General features: G+C 35.6%; 1 protein-coding gene across 6 annotated transcripts in view; it reads left to right on the forward strand.

Moving 5' to 3' along the window:
* Positions 1-25,315, forward strand: part of LOC138709163 (uncharacterized) — a 128,128-nt gene that overhangs the window by 17,096 nt on the left and 85,717 nt on the right. For 4 of the 6 annotated variants that reach the window (XM_069839713.1, XM_069839719.1, XM_069839714.1 and 1 more), the window contains exon 3: positions 9,451-9,528. The exons of the other annotated variants lie outside the window; for them this stretch is intronic. In XM_069839713.1, coding sequence (XP_069695814.1) covers positions 9,451-9,528 — 78 coding nt within the window. The remainder of the gene's footprint in view (positions 1-9,450; positions 9,529-25,315) is intronic. 6 annotated transcript variants of the gene reach the window in all.

Consider the following 25,315-nt stretch of genomic DNA (forward strand, 5'->3'; position numbering starts at 1 on the left):
GCAATAATATCCCTTTCTTTAAAAAGCCTCAACAATTTCTCATTACTAAAATTAAATAAATCTGTTAAGTACTGAGCTTAAGGGGTATAAGGCCATTATTTTAACTGATGATTCATGTCATAAGGAAGAAAAAATGTCCTTACAATTTTTTAATTGCAATATTTAACTAATTATTAAAGTTTACAATAATAGACATTTTGCAACGTTGCTGGATGGAGGAAGAAGGAGTTTAGAAGTACACAGTACAGCTGAAGCGGGGAGGAGGGGATTTATAAGTACACAGTACAGCTCAAGCAGGGAGGAGGGGGTTTAGAAGTACAAAGTACAGCTCAAGCAGGTGCAGACATGCCTGTACAAAACAGATGCTCTGTTCTAATGCAGGAGCGACCATGACAATACTGTTGTTTACATAAAACGAGCAGCAAATACAAACTTTCAAGCTCATTAATAGAACATTATGGTGAATTTAAATTTTATACAACAATATTGCTCCACTTTTTAATTGTACGTCTAAAGAATAAACAATAATGGTTTTCTGCACAAAATCACACAAACTTTTTTCTAATGCAACGTTTCAATCTCTCCCACTCCATAAAGCAGTATCATTTTTAAACAAATTTTTGGTTGTGTGATTGTCCAAACGGGGTAAGAGACTTCTAGTTTCTAATAATCGTTGAGAAACTGCTACAAAAGTTCGCCGATTAGGCAACCTTCTTTGAGGAAAATGACAGTACATCCTTCTTGCCTCACTTGAATTACGACGACTTTCTCCATAAATTAATAACATATGATATTCCTAAATTGTGAACGACATTGTAAGTTGTTTATCGAATACCCTGTATTGAACTGCCATCTGCTCGCCAGTAGAGCTATGGACAGGGAGCTTGAACTCAGCTGACTCGTACTTATGTCTGTGCAGAGTACTGCTTGCTGAACATTGCCACGTCTCACGCCAGAATATTAACAAATTTAAGCATGCATTTTCATTTAATTTCACGAAAATGTAATAGAAAACACAAATATTCATTTAAACTAATATTAACTCTTTGCTAGATATACTACTAATGTAATTGTTTTCGTAATTTTATTAACGATATAAGCAGTATAACGCAAATAAAATAACAAAATAAATTTTTTTTTTTTTTTTCTGGGAAAACTATCAAGTTTTGATCCTAAGTTGTATGAACATTTTTTGATCCTGTAGACTGTCCCTGATGACTGTGAAAAGGACGGCACTTATACTCCTTACACCCTGTATAAAGAAGCACAGTAATGAAAGGGTTTTATCCTTTGTATATATACAGAGTGTTTCAAAGATGATATACTTATTTTACGATGCTTTATCAACATCTTTGGTTATTTAGCGTCTGAATGATATGAAGGTGATAATGCCAGTGAAATGAGTCTGGGATTCAGCACTGATAGTTACCCAGCATTTGCTCATATGGGGTTGAGGGAAAACCCCGAAAAAACCTCAACCAGGTAACTTACCCGGACTGGGAATCGAACCTGGGCCACCTGGTTTCATGGCCAGATGCGCTAACCGTTACTTCACAGGTGGGGACCAAAGGTGATGGTAAAAATTTAGAGATGAGTAGTGAAAACGAAAAGAAGCAAAAAAGTTCTAGTAAATATGGGTCCGCAAATTAACCGTTTATGAGATAATGCCATTTGTTTGTTGATTGGGGCTGCCAGTGAACTGAGTGCCTGGATACAGTAAAGCTTGCAACATTCATGCTTCATGTCTGCTGCACTCTCCCCATCCCATTTCCTTCTAAGTTTGAGATATCTAAACTGACGATATGGTGAACAGTGGCTAAGTAGAGGAGGATCTGTACCTGGATCACTGGATTTAAATCCTTTTGGATTTTTGTGTATGCGGTTATACAAAAAGCCTAGTTTACACAACAGACTTCACCACATCTGAAGAATTGCAGCGTCGGATTGTTAATGCCTTCCAACAAATGAAGAATGATCCAGGATTGCTCGAGCACATTCACAAGTCTTTGCAGAGAACACTAAACAGACACATTCAAGTGCAACACCTGCTGTAAAATTCTTTTCAGTTAACTTGTTCATACTGTACTGTACTGTACCTTACCGTGTTCATCCACAAATTTTACTGTTGTTCAAACAAAAAAAAAGTTTCTTTTGTATATGTTTAATCACATTTCTGAGGTGTTGAAGCCAAACATTATCAATTTTTACTGTCTCGTGATTGATGTGGTGTTGAAGCCAAAATTATGAATTTTTAGTCTCGTGATTGATAAATTAAATAAAATTGTCACTGCTTTTATTGGAATTAGTACTTAGTATTCAGCAGGCCCCAGCCGGCACAAGATGGCATTATCTTGTAAACAGTTAATTTGCGGTCCATGTTTACTGGAACTTATGCTTCTCTTCGTTTTTACTTTTTATCCTTAAATTTTTCATCACTTTTGAAACACCCTGTGTGTATAATATGCTTTCCAATATTTATAGTTCCTTAGTAATAAAGTTAGACTTTTTAATGATGCTTTCAAATGTTGATTTGGCAGCAAGTGGTTATGACTTGATTGAAAATATTTTACCAGTATTTAGATTATTCTATCTTACAGTTCGACATTTGCCTAGCTATCAGGTAAATTAATTATAAAACAAATGGTTCGAGTGAACCATTTCCCACATCGGATTTAATACTAGGCCTACTTAATTTAAAGTTAGGATTCTTCTACAGCCAAACAACATAAAAGTTTTAATATTTCCCATGGCAAAACAACAAACATATTCATTATGTTTTAATATGATAGGGGCTATATATAGTCATACTCATCCATTTCGCATTGTATGCTCATGCACTCATGAAGATTGTTTTTGATTGTTTGATATGGGCTGTTGTTCATGAACTTTGCAATGATCATTTTCGATTCTTTAGCTCTGGCCACATGTACTCTTTGTTGAGAACCATTTCATACTATGATATTTGTGATGTTCATGCACTTAACAGCCTTCTTAATAACATGCCTATTACGACACTTAACACTACATTTTTCATCAAATCATTGGTAATTAACAGAATATCGTTTTCGATTAATTAGTCCAGGTGCATGCATTATTTGTTTAGAATCAGTTGAGAGTTTGTAATATCTATTAGCAACACAAATTCAAAAAATAACTTCTCTTTATTGTATTCTGGGATTCTGTACGAGATGGGCACATGGTGTTTCTGGATGAATATATTGCCTGAAAAGTATGATTTTCTAGTAGTATAATATTTAAAGTCTGAGAATTTATAGAGTATAATTTTATTACTGACTGCAATCTAGTCACAGTTCTTGCCTCCTGTCACTTACTTTTATCCTCATCTAACCCACTCTAACCTTGGCACAGTTTCGGCTCCTTTCACTTACCTGTCCCCTGATCTGACTCAAAATTTGTCGTAGTCCTCAGTTTCCTGTTACTTATCTATGCCCTTATCTAACCCCTCTAACCTTGTCACAGTGTTTGACCTCATGTTACTTAAGTATTAAAATAAATTGGCCTGGACTAAATAGTCAAAAGTACTTTCGATTTTGGATTATTTGGTCTAGGGCAATTTGAGTAACTTTATAGACAGGAGACTTGGGGTCTGTGACAAGGTTAGAATGAGTTAGATGAGGGCATATTGTCCCTAGGCTAAAGAGTGTAGATGCACCTTCGATTAATCACTAGTCTGGAATTTTAGGTGCTAAAAGTTAATATTGTTCCTGGGTATAGTTTATATTTTATAAAATAGAAGCCATGTCCCCACTTCTTTGACACGTCATTCTTGTCATTCAGTATTTTCCTTTTGATACCATTAAAGGTCTCTAATCCTCTTAACTACCACTTACAAATTAGTGCGCGGTTTACAAGATTCATCACCCAGTACTTGTGACTGTTGTCTATTATTACATATTGGACTCCTGTGAACTAGGCTTAAAACCCTTCTCATGGGCACCACATCTATTCATCTACACTCAAGTGTCATTCCTAACTTTTACCACCTGAAATTCTGGGCTCTATTAATTGCCTAAATCAGTTCAAAACTCTCGGAGAAAAGTGATTTCGTCTAAGTGAAATGATAATGGATGGATGTTTGTCTTAGAAGGCATATGGCATACATGAGTATTGAGATATTTCTGCAATACCACAGATTTAATTATTTGTTTCACTTCAAAATCATTTCGTGTTATATAACACGAACTGTAAAGTAGGCTTACCAAATTTGATGTGGGGAATTGGTTCACTATATTCAGTAAAACCTTATAAATAAGTGAATATGAAACAAGCATTGCTTAATAGTGTTAAATAATACTTGGTCATGTTAACATTACGTTCTTTTGAGGGGTGTTGAATTGCTTTGAGACTATACATGCCATTGAATGTGTTTTCAATATGGATAGGGTATACAGTAGCGTGCAAATTAATCCGAACAATGTAATTACTTATGCAAAAACACTCAAACGGGATAAAAAAAGGATCTAAGACATACTTCAGTAATCTATGTGACCTCCCTTGTTCCTAATAACAGCTCTGAGACGATTTGGCATGGATTCCACTAATTTCCCACAAATATTCTTCATTTCTTCTTTGCGAAACCATACACCAATGAGGGCAGACATCATCTTCTCCTTTGTAGAACAATCCATTTTTTGCATTCTTCGTTTGCAAATTGACCACAAGTTTTCAATGGGGTTGATGTCGGGTGAGTTGCCTGGCCAGGGGAGTACCTGAATATTCTTCTTGTTGAAGAATTCTGTAGTTTTTCGAGACGTATGTCATGGTGCCAGGTCTTGTTGGAACACACCTCTGCCATCCGGAAATGATTTTTGCAGCTGGGGTACGATTCTGGTTTCCAATAAGTGAATATATTTGTCAGAATTCATCATTCCCTTGATAGGTATTAATGCTCCAGGCCCTTCATGTGTAAACCAACCCCAAAACATTACTTTAGGGGGGTATTTGGGTGCTTGTTGGAGATGAGCTGCTGTTACTTTTTCGGATCCTTTCCGTATATAAGAAACACAGTGGCCGTGGACCTCGAAATGAGACTCATCGGAAAAAGTACATTCTTCCAGTCATTCACTGTCCAGTGTTGATGTAATTTTGCCCACATTAAGTATTTTTTGCACATAACAAGGGTTAGCAGTTGCTTCTTAATAGGCTTACAAGCCCTTCGTCCAGCTTCCAAAAGCCTACGCCGCACTGTTGTGACGTGAATATTCACCCCAGTGGTAGCCATTAACTCACGGGTTAAGTCGACAGCAGTTAGTCTAGGATTTAATTTACTTTTCCTGACAATTAAACGATCATCTGCAGGTGAAGTCTTCCTTTTCCGGCCACAGTTTCCTTTTTTCTGGGGTGTGATGGATCCAGTCTCCCTGTATCGTTTTATGATCGAATTAACAGTAGTCAAACTGATGTGACATTCTGCAGCAATTTGCCTCTGTGTCATAGAATGCTCTGCTAATGTTATAATTTTAGACCATTTTCGTGGAGTTGTATCTATTTGTGAAGACGACAGAATGTACACAGGATTGCAGTATTAAGTCTTCAACACAACTGAAATGCTTATAAGTACAAAACGACAGACAAAATGTCACATATTATAAAAAAAATGATGACAGACCTTCAACAATGGAATTACACGTACTACAGATGTCAATTAAAGCGGTATGAGCAGCTGTGAGGCCAACAATGACAGAAAATGTAAAAATATATTGTGTTCGGATTAATTTGCACGCTACTTTATTCTGGTGATGCCTAACGATGAATGTTACATTACTCTATTTTACTTTACCTTACTTTTATTTTACCGTACCCTATCTACTCTACCTTATCTCATCTTCATCTTCACCCTAACCTGCATATACATCTCACTGCATCTTATAATTTTTTCATTTCACCTCACATGTTCAAATTGAACATTGTCTGGAGGTTCTTGAATAGGTTTCCACATTTTCTGTTGATATTAAATAGCTTGTTGTGGTTTGAAAGTATTGTAACTTATTACCTGGTAATTGAATACACTGACGGTGTCAAACTTGCTGGTACTGTGTGAGAATTACAACTGAGTCATGAACTTTCTTTTAATTTGTACTCTGGAAGGAACATGACTTCTTTGAATCTAAAGTGTTAAAAATGTGAAGTACTCCCCAGGTCATGCATTCAATATGGAGATAACACTTTGCTTGTAAACAAGTGGATAGACCTAATATTAGTTTGATTCATAAGTACCTAATGTTCTTGTTCATCATCAAAGCCCTGCATTGTTAGGAGAGTGTTTATCATTTGTCATTTGGAGTGTTGTGCTTGTAAATACATCTTGAATTTTGCGAATTTGAAGAAAGTTTGTGCTATTTGTTTGCTAACGAAGATGGAGTGTCAAGTGGAAAAAAACTTAACATTTCCGACATAATCTTCTGTTTTGAATTTAGTAGAGGAGCAAAGGCACTGGAGGCAGCTCGAAGTATTTATGCCATATACGCGGAGAATGCACTGCAAGAAAATGGTTCTGTAATTTCAACACACAATATCCTGTACAAAAGTCAGCGTCCATCCACAGAAGATGATGTTATGCATCTGGTGGGATAAAGATGGTGTCGTGTACTACGAATTGCATGTAACCATAATTGCTGACATTTATTGGCAACTGCAATTGAAGAAAAACGACTGGAAAGACTGCATCAAGTGCTGCTGTAACATAATACACACTTGCACTCCACTAACTTGACGAAAGCATCTATCCAGGAACTTGGTTGGGAGGCGATTCTGCATTTCTTATATTCTCTCAATCTTGTACCCTCAGATGTCCATCTTTTCTCTTCTCCAACAATTTTCAAGGAAACTCCTTTGATAATGAAGATGCTTTACAAACTTGGCTTGATGACTACTTTAACTCCAAACTAGCAGATTTATTGAGACACAGAATAGAAGAAGTACCCTAGTATTGGTAGAGAGATACAAATAATGTAAGAGAATATATTACTGATTGGTCTTCTATTCATCTCAAAAACTTTTGTCACAGCGAAAAAATGCTATGAACTTATGCATCAACTCAATACAGTCAACTCCAGATATAGTGAACCTCTGCAGACTTGCATATTTTGTTCACTAATCCGAGGTTCACTAAATCCGAAGTGTCTCTCCCCTAACCTTAAATGACAGGAATGAATGAAATTGTGAACAAGAAAAAATACTAACCAGTAATTAAATTATTTAATTTTTGTGGAATGGATTACACTGTGTACTGTTATTCAGTTGATTTACTTAAATTATGCTGTCGACCCACGTCCACTTGTGAAAGACCACATTCAATGTTACTTACAATCGCCTTATATTCAAAAGGAAACACTTAACGCTTCGACATTTTTATACAGTACATTCACTCTTAGATCGCTAGAAACAGACTGATCAGGTAGAAATGACAAACACTGTTATGATGTGACTGCGTACTCAGCCTTGGAATTTCCCGGGTCACTTAATGGAAACTGGGAGAGGGTTGATGGAGTTTGAAAGCCATTGGAATCTTACCTTCATTTATGCTTTGGACATAATGTCAGTCCCCTTTTAATAAAAGAAGGTAATTTCATTTTCTCTTGTTTCGATGCTATCCGTCATAATGGAAATGTTTCTGAGAACAAAAGACAACTCTTTGATGGTGGAGAATTAGAAATAACAGTAGAGTAGTGTGCCTGAGAACAAAGTGGCAATCCTTCAATGGGGAGTGAGGCAAGGTCATCACTAATCCTACCTTTGTCTTTGACTAAAGAAGTAAGAAACTTAAAATGTTGTTCTCAACATTTTCTTTCAATTCTATACAAGAATGTCAGACTTCAAATAAGAATTTGCCAGGATAGAACTTGTGACTTCAATTTTTAAGGTTCATTATAACCGAGGCGAGGGTTCACTATAAACGGAAATAATGATGTAATTTTTAATATATGTGGGTTGGAACCAATGATTTAGGTTCACTATAGCCGAATGTTTACTATATCCAGAGTATATCCAAAAATGTTTGGACAAATGTGATGGATGCAAACTGGTCAGGACTGCCATCACCAACCACTATTGAGAAGCAGAAACGAACTATAAGTAATTTTTCTTGTGTAGGGTGACTTACAGTACAGTAGAGGATGTTTGCACTGTAACAAGCCATCAGTCAGGGTGTAGTCTGTTCGTTAACACATAACATTCTTGGGTGGTTTCTACACAACTTGTGCAAGTGGACGCAGAAACAACTGGCAAAGGAACATAAGTGCATCTTGTCATCTTCTCTTGCAGTTTAGTTGAGAGCTCATTGAATTATCACAATACAAAGGATAAAGCTTAGATTTGTCACAATGAGCCAGAAACATGTGACTAGCATGTAGTTGAAATGCACATCACAGTCTACTATATACAGTCATGAAGCTTGAGTTTTGAGGGTGCTAGAAACAATAGACTGTGACAGTACTATTTTGCATTGCCTGTAATGAGGCGATATTAGCGATCCTAGTGGTGAGCAACTATCTAATGTTTGCATATTTACTACGTATTGAGCTTCGCGACTGTATATACTAGACTGTGTGCACATCATATTGTGTTTCAGAGTTGCAGATGCGACAAGGTGAAGAAGACAGTCTACGACTTTCAGTGCACGTGATAAAGAAAATGTTCTTTTCTGGCAAATGAAAACACTTAAGGATACATTTTCTGTCCAGGTGTATTGAAATATGCATATTGTATATCCAGAAGCAGGAGAGACCATTTAGGTTACTAAAACTAGATAAGATGTAAATGCACTAGGGCAGTTGGTTTCCATGCTTCTGATTTGTACCTGCATGCTCGTGATCACTGTCACAATGCTCAGTTTAAAACAAATGAAAATTGGGAGAATCTATCTTTGTATTTTTATCTAACCAATTTGTAGTGGAAATATGCGAGGAATTAATTTTGCGGAAATAGTAACTTGAGGTTTGTTCTTACTGACTAGAAAAATTGTTGTGGTCTTTTGTATAGGAATGCGGAATATTCATTACATATTTAGCCCTACGGTACAGTTTTTATCACCTAATACATCAACGAAATGGAAATAAATGACAAAATAAATGCTTTCTATAGTGACAGAGAAAATCACCTCTTTCGATGCATGGGACTGGTTCAGAAGAAAAAACATACGAAGACCTGACAGACAGACATTAATTGAAAACAAAGAAGATGAATGATTTAGACCTTTAAACACGTCATTCATGAGTTGATAGTGTAAGTTATAGTATTGATAGATAAACTTGATATTTATTTTTAAATTTTGTCTTACTGGTGTGTTAATCTTACTGTATAGGTATGATATGTTGGTGAGAATGAATCTAATTTAGACAGCTTTGCATATTAGGTTTTAAAAACTTCTAATGCTATTGATGTATAGTGTACATTACCTTAAAAATAATTTGTTTCTTCTTGCATTTTCAGCTTAGTCCTACAAGCAACAGTGTTACAAGATCTTACAACCCGGTTCGGCCCAGGCCTGCTCCCCAGTATTACCCACAGGTTAGATGACGATTGTGTTATATTTACTTTAGAAAAGGTTGTATTGGAAATTACTATGCCATATCAAATTTCACTTTAATGATGGCAATGATTCATAGGCTATTATTCTAAAGAATGATAATTGATATAGATGGTCAGGTGGTGTTCCTTTCCTGCAACAGTAACATTAACAAAATTTATGTTTACATTATGCAACTTTAAAAGAAGTACAGATTCTTACAATGAATATTCTGTTACTTCATTAAAATTTATGTTGTTAAATGGTAACCATCACTCATTATTTGAACTGAACGGAAAACATTGAGAATAAATTGTATACATTTGTATGATATAATGCTATGACAATTTTTCGTGTACAAAATCGCCAACATTATGCTTCTACGATTCAGCATCTGTACAACTGTACTTAACCAGCAAATTTTTTAAAATCAATTTACTAGAATAAAGAATATGTAGAATTCCCCCTGAATTTGATTCTCTCTGAATTGAATTGATAATTAATTTCGTGGGACTGTGTTATTAATCATTCAGTGGCATTTCAGGAAAAGATTATCTGCTTCACTCTTGAAAACTAATGGTAGATGAAGTGTCTATGAAATAGTTTTATTTCAGTATTTTAATTTCTCTTGCTAATCAAATTACTTTATTGCTTTGCTCATTAGCTTATATGCAGAGAGTCAAACCTAAGCACTTCTGCTGTCTCTCAGACGTACAGATAATGTTCTTACCATCTCATGATACTGTAGCTTGGCAAGTGATCTTTCACGTAACTAGTGAACTATTGGGTGAAGAGTATAGAGCAGAACAGGTTTCATGGCTATGCAGCCTGCCAGCCGGTTACACGTGTGGAGGTGGGGGACTCAAGGCCGCGCGAGTTCTGCTCTATACTGTTCACCCAGTATTTATTTACGAAAATGGAGAGAATCTTACCTGAATTTCAGAATATTTTCTCAAAATGCCCTCCATTATGCTCTATACACACATTGCAGTATTGTGTAAAATTCTGGGAGATACTTTACATGAGATCGGAAAAACTCGGCCCAATAATTGCCATACAGCAATCTTGCAGCTTGGTAAGAATGCTGGCTACTTGGGTTTAAGGTTGGCCCAGGACACAGTTCGTAATTTTCCATATCAGTTGTTGCACCATGCTCGCACTTTACATTGCCAGTCTCATTTAGCTGTGTAAACTCTATTGAGAAATACGTATTTTTAAACATAGATACGCAATATTCCAAACGTATTTTGCTTGTTGAAACATATCTATTGAAGAAATTGTACAAGTTGTGTTTACGCAAGATTCGGTGGCATTTTCCAAAGGCTGCACAACCATCAATCAAATCAGAGTGTTGTTAAATTATTTAGAAAGTGGCTCTCTTCTTGATAAGGAGAAACATTTTACACATTACTATGCAATATTAGTGAGGATGAGCTTCAGTGAGTGTCCCAAAACTTCGTACATCTCTGCATTATGTGTATGGAATGTAATTAAATAAATAATTCACTAGTTATGTGAAAGATCACTTGTCAGACTGTACTGCCGTGAGATGGGAAGAATGTTGTCCACAAGAGCTTGTGATCTGTGTGCCGGATTGTACTGCTGAGAGACATTTGAAGTACTGGTGCCTTACATAATATGATTCGTCCTGTTGTTTATATGGTATTTGTTAACATACATAAGGTATTTGTTGTTAAATTAAACCTAATTATTCGTTAAAAACTGATTATGGGTGTTACTGTATGTTAGAATACTTAAGTTACGTTTTAAAATTAATAATAAATTGTGTTCAAATTAATGTAATTTCTAGATACATCTCACTTTGCTTAACAAACAGGTTGTCTGACGAAATTAGCTACATTACTTTTCTTCAGAGTGGGGAGTAAAGTATATTTTTTCATAATCATCGTCAACATCATCTTAATAATCTTCTTCTTCTTCTTCTTCTTCTTCTTCTTCTTCTTCTTCTTCTTCTTCTTGGCATAGTTCAGGAGTTGTCATTGGGTTTGGCTCTGAAGCTGCACTTGGACATGGTTTTGAATCTCGTGGACACTGATTAATAGTTGAGTTTTTAGTATTTTTTGAGGTTTGTTTTCTCCAACTGTGAAGTTCATGTCAATTCCATGTTGAATTCTTACACTCATCTCACTATTGCCAATTCCATCGGTGCTTGGTAACTGAGTAATTGACGCAATATTAATATATACATTTATTCATATATGTCTCGCCATCCTCATTGAATAATCAAGATTACTATTTTATGTTAGTAGTCAACATATAGATACCTATTAATTTGAGAAAAATTCGTTCCGGCACCGGGAATCGAACCCGGGACCTCTCAGCTCTGCATGAGCTGGGACAGGATCCATAGTGCCGGCCGAACTCTCATTGTATCGTCAATGGTCTACTACCTGCATTTTATTATTATTATTATTATTTTTTTTTATTTTTTAGTAGGTTATTTTACGACGCTTTATCAACATCTTTGGTTATTTAGCGTCTGAATGAGATGAAGGTGATAATGCCGGTGAAGTGAGTCTGGGGTCCAGCACCGAAAGTTACCTAGCATTTGCTCATATTGGGTTGAGGGAAAACCCTGGAAAAGACCTCAACCAGGTAACTTGCCCCGACCGGGAATCGAACCAGGGCCACCTGGTTTCACAGCCAGAGTTGCTGACCGTTACTCCACAGGTGTGGACACCTGCATTTTAGACATATATGCAGGAGCACATATTTAAATGACTTTATGGCCATATTTAACAACAGTTTTATTGAATACTGTTAACATTGATATATTGTGAAAAGATTTATTACATCTACATACTTAGACTTCAACAAACCAACAAACAAAATTTGATAACACAATCTCAAGGGAAAAAATGGAACTCTCTGCATCATAATCCACAGTTAATTCCCGATTTACCACGAAAATCGTCTTTATCTGCATTTAGATTGGCAACAGGCCATGACTATTTGGCCAAACACCTGCACAGAATTGGAATTTATCAGTCCCCTAACTGCCCATTGTGCAACTCAAACCAAGAAATGGATTTGGAACACCTCAAAATCTGTGCTTCAGTGGCTGACCATGATAATATCTTTGAAAAATATTGGAGTGCAAGAGGTCAAATGACTTTATTGTCAAATGCCTGACATTAGAAAACAACAACATTGATATATATATATATATATATATATACATACATATATTCATATATGAGGTCTCGCCATCCTGTTATTCAATGAGGATGGCGACACCTTACAGTTCTACACTGTTCAATAAACACATTAAGGGCCGGTATTATAAATGCCATTTAAACCTTACATTCAGTTTAAACTCAAATTTTTCGTTCTGCTTCGTATTATAAACCTTAACTACTAGTTAATCTTGAGTTAACTTGAGTTTAATTTAATCGGCAGTCTTCTGTCGCTTAAACTGCAGTTCAAGGCTGAACAGAGCAAGATGACAGCTCCAGCTGTACACATGGAATGACAGATGTTTTCCAAGAACTTACGAGTGATGGTGAGAAAGTGACAATATTGCAGAACAGCCATGGTACCAAGAATTTTTTGAAACAGAGTGCACCACTCTGAAATATAAATGAACATGAGTTTTAAAACAGATTCAGGCTTTCGAAGTAGCCAGTTCTAACCTTCAGAATTAGGCTTCATAGTCTGTAACTTTGTTACTCGCATACAACATGCAACGAAAAAATGAGAAAGTGCAAAAATATGTATGTTTAGGGTTTAAATTTAAAGAGTATTTGAAAAAGTAAACAATTTTCTTTGTATTTTAGAAAACATTCTTTGAACCTCTGCATCAGTTACTATTGCGCTTCTCTATTTTTCCTCTGGTAGTAGATATACTGAAAATGATGGAAGATTTCGGAGGTGTCCGTCAATCTACTCTAAGCCTATTACACATTATACTGTGTGTGGCAGACAGTTTCCTGTTAAGATTTACTATGAAATACTGTGGCCTTTTATAGACACGCTAATAATAATATTATCTAACATTACTAAACTCATAAAAATAATTTTAATTGTGTGATTGAATTCTGTTTCATAAATATTTTACACAACTTATAAAGTACACACATTAATATTATAGTTCTAGTTAGCTGATTCTGTATGGGCTTCAGTCGTGGATGGTCATGCATGGTTTAGTCTGGTTGCATCGTGTTTGGGAATATAACGTTGGTAGTCAGTATTAAGAAGCTATTTGAGGTTAAGTCTGACAAGCATACTGAAGTAGGCGGTATTGGTTGTTTACAGGTTTTTTATTATATATTCTCTCTGTTATCGAAGAACAAAGATGTTTCTTAATGAAGATTTTCCACGAGCATTGGTCTTTTTAACAGCAATAATATAATACAACAGCAGTGATTGTCAGGGCTGGGCAGTATTTGAAATACATTTGTATTTTGTAATTTGCAAGGATTTTAGAAAGTATTTTGTATTTTATATTTAAATACATGAAATTGATGTATTTTGTATTTCAAATACTCAAAATACTTTCTTCTTCTTCTTCTTCTTCTTCTTCTTCTTCTTCTTCTTCTTCTTGTCCTTCAAGTTTTGGATTTGTATTTGAAGAATGAACTTCTGTCTTATTTGCCTACCCATTTCATATGTGCTAGCCATACACTTAGTTTTCTTGCCATAACTGATTTCCTTAATGTCATAAAGAAATCTCCAACAGCATCAAGGATCCATCACCCAACACTTGCTAAGTGTTCAGCATTATGGAATGTGTCTAGGAGACCCAAATTCTCAGAAATTATGTCAGATGTCTTGAAATATTCATTAAAGTTTTCTTGCCCAACTCGATGGAATTCTCAAATATTGCAATTCAAACATGATATAAACAGTATATGTGAAAAACTGGGATTGGCAATCTTCAAAGATGTTGCGTTTCAGTACCTTGAAGAATAGTGTACAGTTCTGAAACCCATTGCCGTAGCCCTTGATTTAATGCAAAATGAGAAGACGTGCTATTACAGCCAACTTCTATCCACATTAATTTCCCTAATCTATTCCAAGTAACTCCAATCCTAATGAGTTTGCTTTTATCAAGATTTAAAGCAATGTTTGATTTGACCCTAGAAACAAATTGAGCTATTTTAGCAGCTTGTTTCCACCCATCATTTAAGATGAGATAGCTACCTGACACTGCCTCACTAAATGATAAGAGGAGGATACAGAATATGTGTGTGAAATCAGCTGAGCAGTTCTCGCTACACCTTTGGTCAGTTCAGACGATGAAGATGATGAAAACAATTTTTATGTTTTCAACTCAAGTACAACAGAGTTTGAAAAGCAAAAAGAAAAGAACTTGTCTACTGCGGAGTATGAGCTCATACAATTCTTCAATGGCAAAGGGACAACCCTGTGTTCTCTAGAGAATTACCCAACAGTGAAGCAAGCTTTTATAAAGTATAATACAAGTTTGTGTTCCTCTGCGCCTGTAGAAAGACTGTTCTGTTTTGCAGGATTTATTCATTCACCAGCAAGGGGGTCCTTACCTGATGAACTTTTTGAGAAACTGGCTTTAAAGGAAGCAGTAATTATTCATTGTTGACTGGGAAAAGAAAGAATGTTCAGTTATAGTGTTTATATAAAACTTCGAGATAAAAATAATTTTAATGTTAATAGAATATTTTAGATTTTCGGTAATATTCTTATTTCTTTATATATTGTATCGGGTATTTGAAATACAAATGTATTTTGAGTATTTGAAATACAAATGTATTTTGGTCATTTTTTAAAAGTATTTTGTATTTGTATTTCAAATACTATTCTTTGAAGTATTTTGTATTTGTATTTGAAATACTTGGATGTCAGTATTTTGCCCAGCCCTGGCTGATCGTTTTCTTTTCTACTAGTAATACTAATCGTATTCCACTACAGATTAACTTAACCGAGACTCTGTAATACAGCACATTGAGTTAAACTCCCGTTTAGGTTTAACTTTGGCTTAACTTAAACTTTAGATTAACCGTATTTACAGTATATCCATAACACTAGTCCTAAAGCTGTCGACAACGATTTTATTGAATGAATTTATAAGTTGTACCAACAAAGGCCAGTGCACTTCTGACATTGCCACATAAAAAAAATGAAGTCCTCTTGAAGGAAGAAAAATATGATCCTATCCAGAATATTCGCGGACACCCAGAATGAGCTTCGGAGACCCCACTTTGAGAACCACTAAGTTACTGTATGGAAATAGTTAATGAAACTTTTTATATTCTGACTAGACATATGGGGAGGGGGGGAAGATGATATATGACCATATCTCGAGTACATTTTCTTGTGTATATACTGTATGTTGAATAAAAAGAATACTAAAGAAATAGACCTTACTACAAAATAAAAAAAATACATCTCTGAAGGTAGCAGGATAATGCTGTCCAGAATCTTCTCTGTTGGCATTGATTGTAAAATTCGGAACTAAATAACCACCATTCTGAGAAGATCTCTTTATACTAGGAGAGACAGCATATTGAGTGGTGAAAGAGCAATGAAAATAGGTTAGTTAAGTTGAATGACAAAATGTCCCCTGTAATTGAACAGTTAAGGTTTTTTCTGTTAGTGTTGAGTGCGATTTTTCAATTGAAATATTTACAATATTCTAAACTTAGAAACAGATGGGCTATAGAGAAAGTCCTAGTGTTGAGAGCATTTTTTCAATTGGAATAGTTTAGAATAAACTTAGATTCAGATGGGATACAGAGAAAGTATCAGAATTGGTTATATTTATTTTAGCGAAACTAATTCAGATGATTTTAATTGAAATAGATACTATCTATTTCAGTTGTGTATTAAAGGGAAGAGGGTTTGTGCTATTATTCCATGTGAAAAATTGATCAGACTTCTATTTAGCAATTGGGAACTAAGAAAATTCATACTGTAGTTAACTTTAAATCTCAGAAATGCTTTCTCTCTAAAGTACAGTTCCCCAAAAAAGGAATGAGATGACTCTTGGTCGTCAAAAGTTACAGTTCTACAGCGCGGTTCACGTGATATCGATGTAGTCAGGAAGTCATCTGATTGTGCATGCGTAGGCCTATTTTCATCCTACTCCAAAGTACACACAAATGCAAAATGTTATCAGTTGTCTATCTATTTCTGATGTAGGTCTATTTTTACGTCCTTGATCGTTTGTTTACCTTTTATGAAAATTTGAAATATACCATGTAACACGGAAATTATTCACCAAAGTGGGAGAACAATATTAATTTTGAAATGACAGATGTAGACTCACGGCAAAGACAACAAGCACCACGAAAAGGACAAAGATCAGAACCACTACAACAAATTATAAGAAACACGAAAAACACGACGACAAGGATAATGATAAATACTTCGACCATGATAAGAATTACAAGGACCAGAACCATGAAAAGGACTATTAGAGAGAGAACAAGGACCACGATAAGGACAACGATCAGACTACGATAATATACTACGACAAGAAACATGACAAACACCACGACAAGGATTATGATAAATACCATGACATGGAGCACAATAAGGATTACGACAAGGACCAAGGCCACAAAAAGGACTATTAGGAAGACAACAAGGACCACGACAAAGATATCAATGACCTTTATAATGACCACGAAAAGGATAAAAATATGAACGACAAGGACCACAATAAGGATCACTACATGAACCACTGTAAGGAATACGATAAGGATCACAGCATGAGCCACGTCAAGAAGCATAATAAGGATCACAACATGGGCCATGACAAGAAGCACGATAAGGACGACAGGCAGAAACCATGGAAAGGATCACGACATGAGACACGACAAACTTCAAAATAAGAATCGCAGTAAGGACCTCAATATGGACCATGATAAGGATCACGTCAAGGACCACGAAAGAACTATGATAAGAACCAAGAAGAGATCATGATAAGGACTGCGTCAAAGATAACAAGGACAAAGCAAAGACAAGGACCACAATAAGGATGACGATATGAGCCACGAAAAGCACTTTGATAGGGATCACTATAAGGACCACGACAATGATCACAAGGACTATGATAGGATCACAAGGAGCACGATTGCGGTAAGAACTATGAGAATGAAAAGGACCACAACAAGGATAACAATAAGGACAAAGACAAGAACCACCGATGAGAATCATGACATGGGCCTCGACAAGCACCACGAGAATGATCATGAAAGGAACCACGACATTGGGCCACAATAAGGATTACAAGGAACATGATTGCGATAAGAACTGTGAGATTGACAAGGACCACTATAGGACCATGACAATAACAAAGAGAGGGACCACAATAAAGATCCCAACATGGACCACGACAAGCAACACTAGGGTGATCACGATAGGGACTACGACATGGGTCACGATAAGGATCATGACAAATTCCATGATAGGGATCAAGACCACGATAAGAGCAATGACAAAGACAAATACCTGATAAGGACCATGGCAAAAGCAGCAAGGAAGATAAGAACTATTACAATGTCAACAAGGACCACGATAAAGACAACAAAGATCACGATAAGGGACATGTCAAAGACAACAAGGACTACGACAAACAATAAGGATCATGATAAGAATCATGACAAGGGCAGTAGATTGGTCTTTGATCTACTGCCCGTGTCTCACGTCCAGAGCCGAGAGTTCCTTAGTGCTTATAACCACGCCTCTTAGGTCTGCTCGGACCGTCACGGCAGTTGGCAGCGTGCGGCACAGCAGCATATTACATGTGCTGAAAACATCCTATTCCATTGCAGGGATCTTGGAGACACTAATCGTTGTTACCACTACCGCTGTTATCTCTGATGGCAATTTCCTAAAATATATGTACACACTAGACCACTTTTCGTTCAGTTTGAACAATTGCTGAATTACCATAGAGCAGCATTTCTCAAAGTATGTTCCAGGGTTCCATGAGCCCTATATGATTTTAAATTTTATTTTATACTTTTTTTTTTACTTGGTTGCTTAACGACATTGTATCAACTACTAGGTTATTTTGCATCGATGGGATTGATGATAGCGGAATTGTATTTGACGAGATAAGGCTGGCGATTCGCCAAAGATTACCTGACATTCGCCTTTCAGTTGGGGAAAATCTCGGGGAAAAATCCAACCAGGTAATCAAGCGGGAATCGAACCCGCGCCCGAGCGCAACTCTGGTTCGATAGGCAAGCTCCTTAGCCGACTGGCTGCTCTGGTGGCTATTTTATACTTAGTGGATACTATAAACATACATAAATGTTATGAAAATACGAATCAATAATAACATGAAACCACCGATGATGATGATGATCCAAGAATATGCGAAATAATAATAATAATAATAATAATAATAATAATAATCCAAGAATATGCGCAATAATAATATTCTAATAATATGTATGTATGTATTTATTTACATTGCAAGTGGGCAAGCACCTGGTGGCAGTGGTATACACAATATAAACAGTACACAATAAAATGATAAACAATACACAATGAAATTTACAATACACAATACTATTATATACACAATACAATAAGAATACGCAATACAATTTAACACAATAATTACAATTAATATTAAAACATAAATAAAATACCTAATTTTACAATACAACCTACATATATATAGGCCCTACATAATATGCGTAATAATAATAATAATAATAATAATAATATGTTTAATGAACATCTAAAACGGAAAATACCCATAATACTTATCACTTTCGTCACTGGATTCTCTGCGTATGTGTTCACTAAAACAAAATACCAAAAAGACAAAATGCAGAAGTACAGTAAAAATGAGACTACAACTTCCTGCCATAAAACCAGATTGCAGACTTAAAAAGCAAATACATTCGTCCCACTGAACAGAATTATTGAGATACTAGCTTTCACTTGTCTGTTAATTATGAAATACTAATAAAATATTACAAGGATTCTGCAGTTACACTTCAGATTTAAAGGAGTTTTTCCAGTGGAAAAAGTTTGAGAAACACTGCCATAGAGGAAAGAGTTTACGGATGTGTACACATGACAACCGTGATCGCGATTAGGTCGATAATCTCGAATACAGACTATAGTCTAACACTGGTATTAGTGTTTAGTTACAGGAATTGATGAGAAGGACATAATTTGTTTTGTGAGGGGATAGCCTATACATTCACTTGTCCATGGCTTATCTTGCTCCATAGCTGACGACAGCAATCCTGAAAAGGCCAATGCGTTGAACATAGGGCAGTAGGCACATACAATACCCAGGACCTCCTACTCTCCCCCTCTGCATCTCGCCCTGGAAAGAAACAGCTTAGGAAGTGAGACACGGGCAGTAAGAAACGTGACATGGACAAAGACAAGGGCCACGATAAGGACAAAGTTCATAATAAGGGTCACAACATGAACCACGATAAGGACCATAACAAAGAAACAAATACCGCAGTATCATGATAAAGACAACAAGAACGATAAGGGCCATTGCAGTGACAAGGATCATGATAAGGACCACAACAAATACAACAAGGACCATGATAAGAAACATGACGACAAAAGTGACCATGATAAGGACCATGGCAAAGACAACAAGGATCATTATTAGATATACAGCAATGATCACGATATAGACCACAATATGGATCACGATAAGGATCACAAGTACCAAGATACTGATCATGATGAGGACTGTGATTCATGTCATGATACTTTGGCCTATCGTGGTTCTTGTCGTTGGCCTTCGTACTTCTTATTGTGGTCTTTGTTGTCTTTGTCAGGGCCCTTATACTGATCCTTGTCGTCTTTGTCATGGTCCTTACAATGATCTTTGTCTATCATGGTCCTTATTGCGACGATTGTTGTCTTTATTGTGGTCCTTATCATGGTCCTTATTTTCTTTGTCGTCATTATCGTGATTTTGTTCCTTATCGTGGTTCATTTTGTAGTCCTTTGTTGTGGAGCTTGTTGCAGCTCATGTTGTGATCCTAGACGTGGTCCTTGTTTTTTTTTTTATGCTCCTACAATTGTCATTTAAAATAATGTTTTCCCCTTCGACAAGTGACTTTTGTTTCACATGGTAGATAATGACTTTCTCAAAGTGGGGTCTTATGATGCTGTACGGCAGCCTGACCGATCACATTCTTACTCAGGACATTTCTACCAAGCGCCATGCAAGTCATTTTGAGGTGAGCAGTGAGGAGGCAAGACCTGTCCTGTGACCTTATCATGTGCCGTGACTATATCACCAATAGGTATAGAGGGGGAAGATAGATGAATTTTTGTGTCATTAGATTCGTATAATATTAACCATGATGAAACAAACTCTCTTTCTGATAGCTAATTCTTTCCCGTGTTACACAGCTCATATCCCATATCTCGGCTCATCTATGTAGTACAAACATTTGTACTATTGTAATCTCACAAATTTGTGAGTTATTCCACATCTTAAAGTTTCAATGCTAATGTAAGGTCTATAAAATACAGTAAATGAAATGGAATGAAAAAATTTGATGTAAAACCTTTTCGAGGAGGGGAAGTCAGCACTTTTACTCGCATGTTTCCCCTCTTGAAACGTCTTCCTAAATGGCCCGGACTGTAATATTGTTTGTCAATATTTTGATTGGGAACCTGCCTGCAGTGAGACTGAAAAGTTGGATAAATGTCTGTCTCTCCATCTTGCCTCGGTGGCTGTTGAGGTTAATATTTAAATGTAGTTATATAAAATTAATTTCTTATTGCTTGTTGTTGAAGCACTTTACAGTTTTTAATTTCATTATAATTGTTAGTTTTTAATATATATGCATTTACACTGTGCGTATGCGTGCGCACCTAAAATGTAAATGGTGTAAATGCATTCATTAAATTAACATTTATAATATTATAATTTGTAATTTTGTATTGTCTATGATCATTAACATTTAATCTCAGAACTCTGTAAAACTGTATTTCAGTGTTATTCAATAAAAAAAAAAAAATCGTTTGTATAAACTAAGAATCGAACCCGCTTTCTTCTACACAATACACAGAAGTCTTTGCGTCTGAGCTATTGAGACAACACGAAAGCATTTCTTTCTGTGCTGAGTGTCAATCTAGTCATGAACGTTCAAATATCGACTTAACTACACGATTTATGTATATATTCATCTATTATTTGTGACATATTACCATTTTTTTTTTTTGCAGTTTTTGAAACTGAATTCTGGAACGATGCTAGCAACAAATCAAATAGCCTGAATCTAAGTAACCGAGGTATTCGTTATCTTGTGTATCATTGCTCTAGTCTCAGATCATGAAACTAAGAAAAAGATGAATTTCCAAACAAGTAAAGAAAATCTAATTCATAAAACTAAATCTAGACAAGCAATAGAAATAGAATATTATCTGAACCTGGTTGAAGATACCAAGAAAAGTGCCAATCTAAAAGATATCCTAAAATTGCTGGCTTTGGAAACTATTCATAATAGATTCCCTAACAAAGAATGACTTCATATTTTTATTAATGAATCCCTACTGTCCAACCAAAATGGAACTGGTGTGTGTGCTACAAATCCGCTTTTCTTGTTTTATAAATCCTTAGGTTATAGAGCTACAAATTTTTGTGGAAAAGTCATCTGTTCTTCACTTCAAAATCTGTTGATTTTCAACAAGCTGTTATATTTAGTGATTCTAAAGCAGTTAAGACTGCTACAACAACCAGTCTGTCACATAAAAAAATGATTGTTGAAAAATTATACATCTAATGAAGCTTAACAAAAGGATAGTTTTTTAATGGGTACTGGCACATTATGAAATATCAGTAACAAAGCTGCTGACTCTGTTTCTAAGAAGGGAAGTAATATCTTACAAATCGTCTTGTCAACTTTATCATTATCAACAGTTAAAAGATTAATCAACTAAAAATATCAAGATTTAATACATACCATTTCTACGAAATCTAAAATAATAAAAATATTATACTTGGCTCTGATTGACTGGATGGTGTGACTTTTGGTGTTCCAAATAACTACTTTAGTATGATTCTTGGCATCTCTCAGTGCAGTTCCTACCCGGAGATCCGATTGAGAGACTATTTTACCTCCAGAGAATTTTACACTGAGGGACTCCATGAAGCTAGTGGCTACTAGGAACAGGCATCTATAATGAACACCGATCAAAATACCCCTCATTTCTCATGAAAAACAACAACTGAATAGACTACAGTGGACTTTATGTTGTCAGCCAACAGCTGGATACATTATGAAGATTGATTGATTGGTAAAATAATAAAAGTTGTAGTGTCTCATTGTACAACAAAATATAATTCCTGAATATCCAAGGAAAAGTACAGTTGTATCCTTTTCGATGACTCGCAGGACATGACTGTCAAAACACTTGAATAAAATTGCAATTATTTCTTCACCACTTTGTCCAGTGTGGAGTCTTCAGGAAGAAATGGATCAGAATCACCTTCAGCAATGTCCAATCCTTTCCTTTAAACCCACTTTGTGAGAGAAATATTGTAGAGCAAGAAAGTTACTGACTTTATTGCCAAGATCTCAGCATTAGTTAACAACAAAAACATTTCGTACAATAATAAAAATAACTGAGGAAGAAATATGTACAACATATCTAGATATAATTTTGTATTTTTCTCTTTTTAGGTACATAACACAGGTCCGCAATGAATTTTCGCCTAGAAAACTAATTGTTCTATATGATAGAGATTAATGTGCTGAATTCAGTTCTGGTTTCAGTATTTTTCTGTCGTATATAGTTTTCTATTTCTTCTTAATTTATTGTACACTACACTCTGCTTTCAGTCTCTTACGATCAGCAGCAGTCCCTTCCTTCATGTGACACACTATATCGCACAAATTTGGTTCATTCACACCAAAATCACAATGGCATAATCACTTCACGTCAGTAATTTTACAAATTATATTTTGGCTATCCACTTGGTGATCAGATTAAAGGCTGGACACTGTAAATCTTGTTCAACAGGATTAAGGGATTGGTTGCCATATCTACGATTTGCCAGAAACCAAAAAATCACACTGACAGCTATTTTTGTTCCATGATTATTAATGGGTTTTTAGCAAAGAAAAAAAAATGTACATCCAAACACTGCATCTGCAATGAGACCAGTCTCCCAGGATCGCCACTTACCAGTTCCAAATTCTGTAGAATATGAAATGGAAATTTTTCAAGAAATGGAATGTGACTCTAGTACTATCTGTGGAGAAATAGAAAATTAGAATGTTATTCTGATCCTTACTACATTCCTGAGATGTCAAATCTGAACCACAACGATTTACACAACCTAAATTAAATGATTTCATTAGAGACCTTTCACTCTCAAAAGACAATGCAGATAGAACTGCTCGCTTCCAGACTAAAGGAGGAAACTCTTCTTGATAAGTATGTCAGAATCAACCATTGCAGAACAGGAACTAGAAGTTGAGAAAACCATTTCTTCTTTCGATGGTCTAATGGTCTTCTGTAAAGATAATGTCCAGCACATCCCACTTGTTGACTTAAGAAAGGTGCTACTTCCAACCCTGTGATATAAAGCTTTGTTAAAACAATTGAAGGGTACACGGGAATAACGAACAATGTCCATCAAAAATCGAAATTGAGTTAATAGTGCCATCTGATAGTAGAAGGGGAGTACTTTCATTTGGCTGCATTGGTATTATGTAAGAACGAAAATTGTCCTCAGTATTTTGCGTTAAAGTTTCTGTATACTTTGGAAGAATGAACAATGTCACATCCATCCCAAGAAAGAACGAACAATGTCCATTTTAAACACAGAAACTAATGCAGACAGCTTTTACAAACTTGATCTTAGAGTCATAGCACATTGCTGGTTAGTTTTTTTTTTTACATATGCCAGTACAATCTGTATTATACAATAATATTATTATTAAATGACTGTATGATGTTTAGCTGTTATTCCATGTGACAATAAATTCCATTAATTTTCATTAGAACTACTTGTGAGCATAATACAAACAGGTGTACTATTCCAGTGTTCAGATGTCTGTGGTAGAGTATTGATTATTTCCTTTATTATACTTTTACGGTACATATTGTAGTGTTTGTGGTTAGTGCAATTTATTTTTATAATGTCTGACGTTAGAGAAAATTAATTATCCGGACCCATTCCATGTTCTGTAAATTCAAGGAAGAGAAAATTTACAGGACGTGTTACAGATGCATAAAAAATTCGTGCTATGAGTTATATTATGGGAGAAGGCTGTAAATATTCTCGTTTTCCGTGTTTTCAGAAAATAAGCCAAAGTGAAAGAAGCGATCTTATTAAACATTTCAATGAATTAGCATCATATGACACTCAAAATGCTCACCTTTCAGGACTAATTTCAGTACTTCCTGTGCAAAGAAGAAGATCCAGAAAAACACAAGCCGAAGCTGATTTTCGTAATTTTTCTTATATATATAAAATGCGAATAAACAAAGATGGGCAAAATACTGATGTTCCCGTTTATAAAGCAATTGCTCTACATGGAGTAACAGGCAGACGTTTAGTCACTTTGAAAACGTCATTGACTACTACTGGAAAAGCCCATACAGAAACAAGAGTTAAAACAGGGCTCACCAAATGAAAGGAGAGATTTTATCTAAAATTTGTCAGCACATTCAGTCACTTAGAGGTCAGAAAGTCCACTAATCTCATCACGATAGCCGAAGGTAGTATCTTCCAGAGGACTTGAATATTTCTAAGCTGCTTAAGTTACACTTAGAAAAATTTCTTGCGAACCCTGTGTCTTACGAGCAATACAGAGTAATTTTTGTCACTAA

Source organism: Periplaneta americana, chromosome 11 (genome assembly GCF_040183065.1).
Source record: "Periplaneta americana isolate PAMFEO1 chromosome 11, P.americana_PAMFEO1_priV1, whole genome shotgun sequence".
In the NCBI taxonomy this organism is placed as follows: Eukaryota; Metazoa; Arthropoda; class Insecta; order Blattodea; family Blattidae; genus Periplaneta; species Periplaneta americana.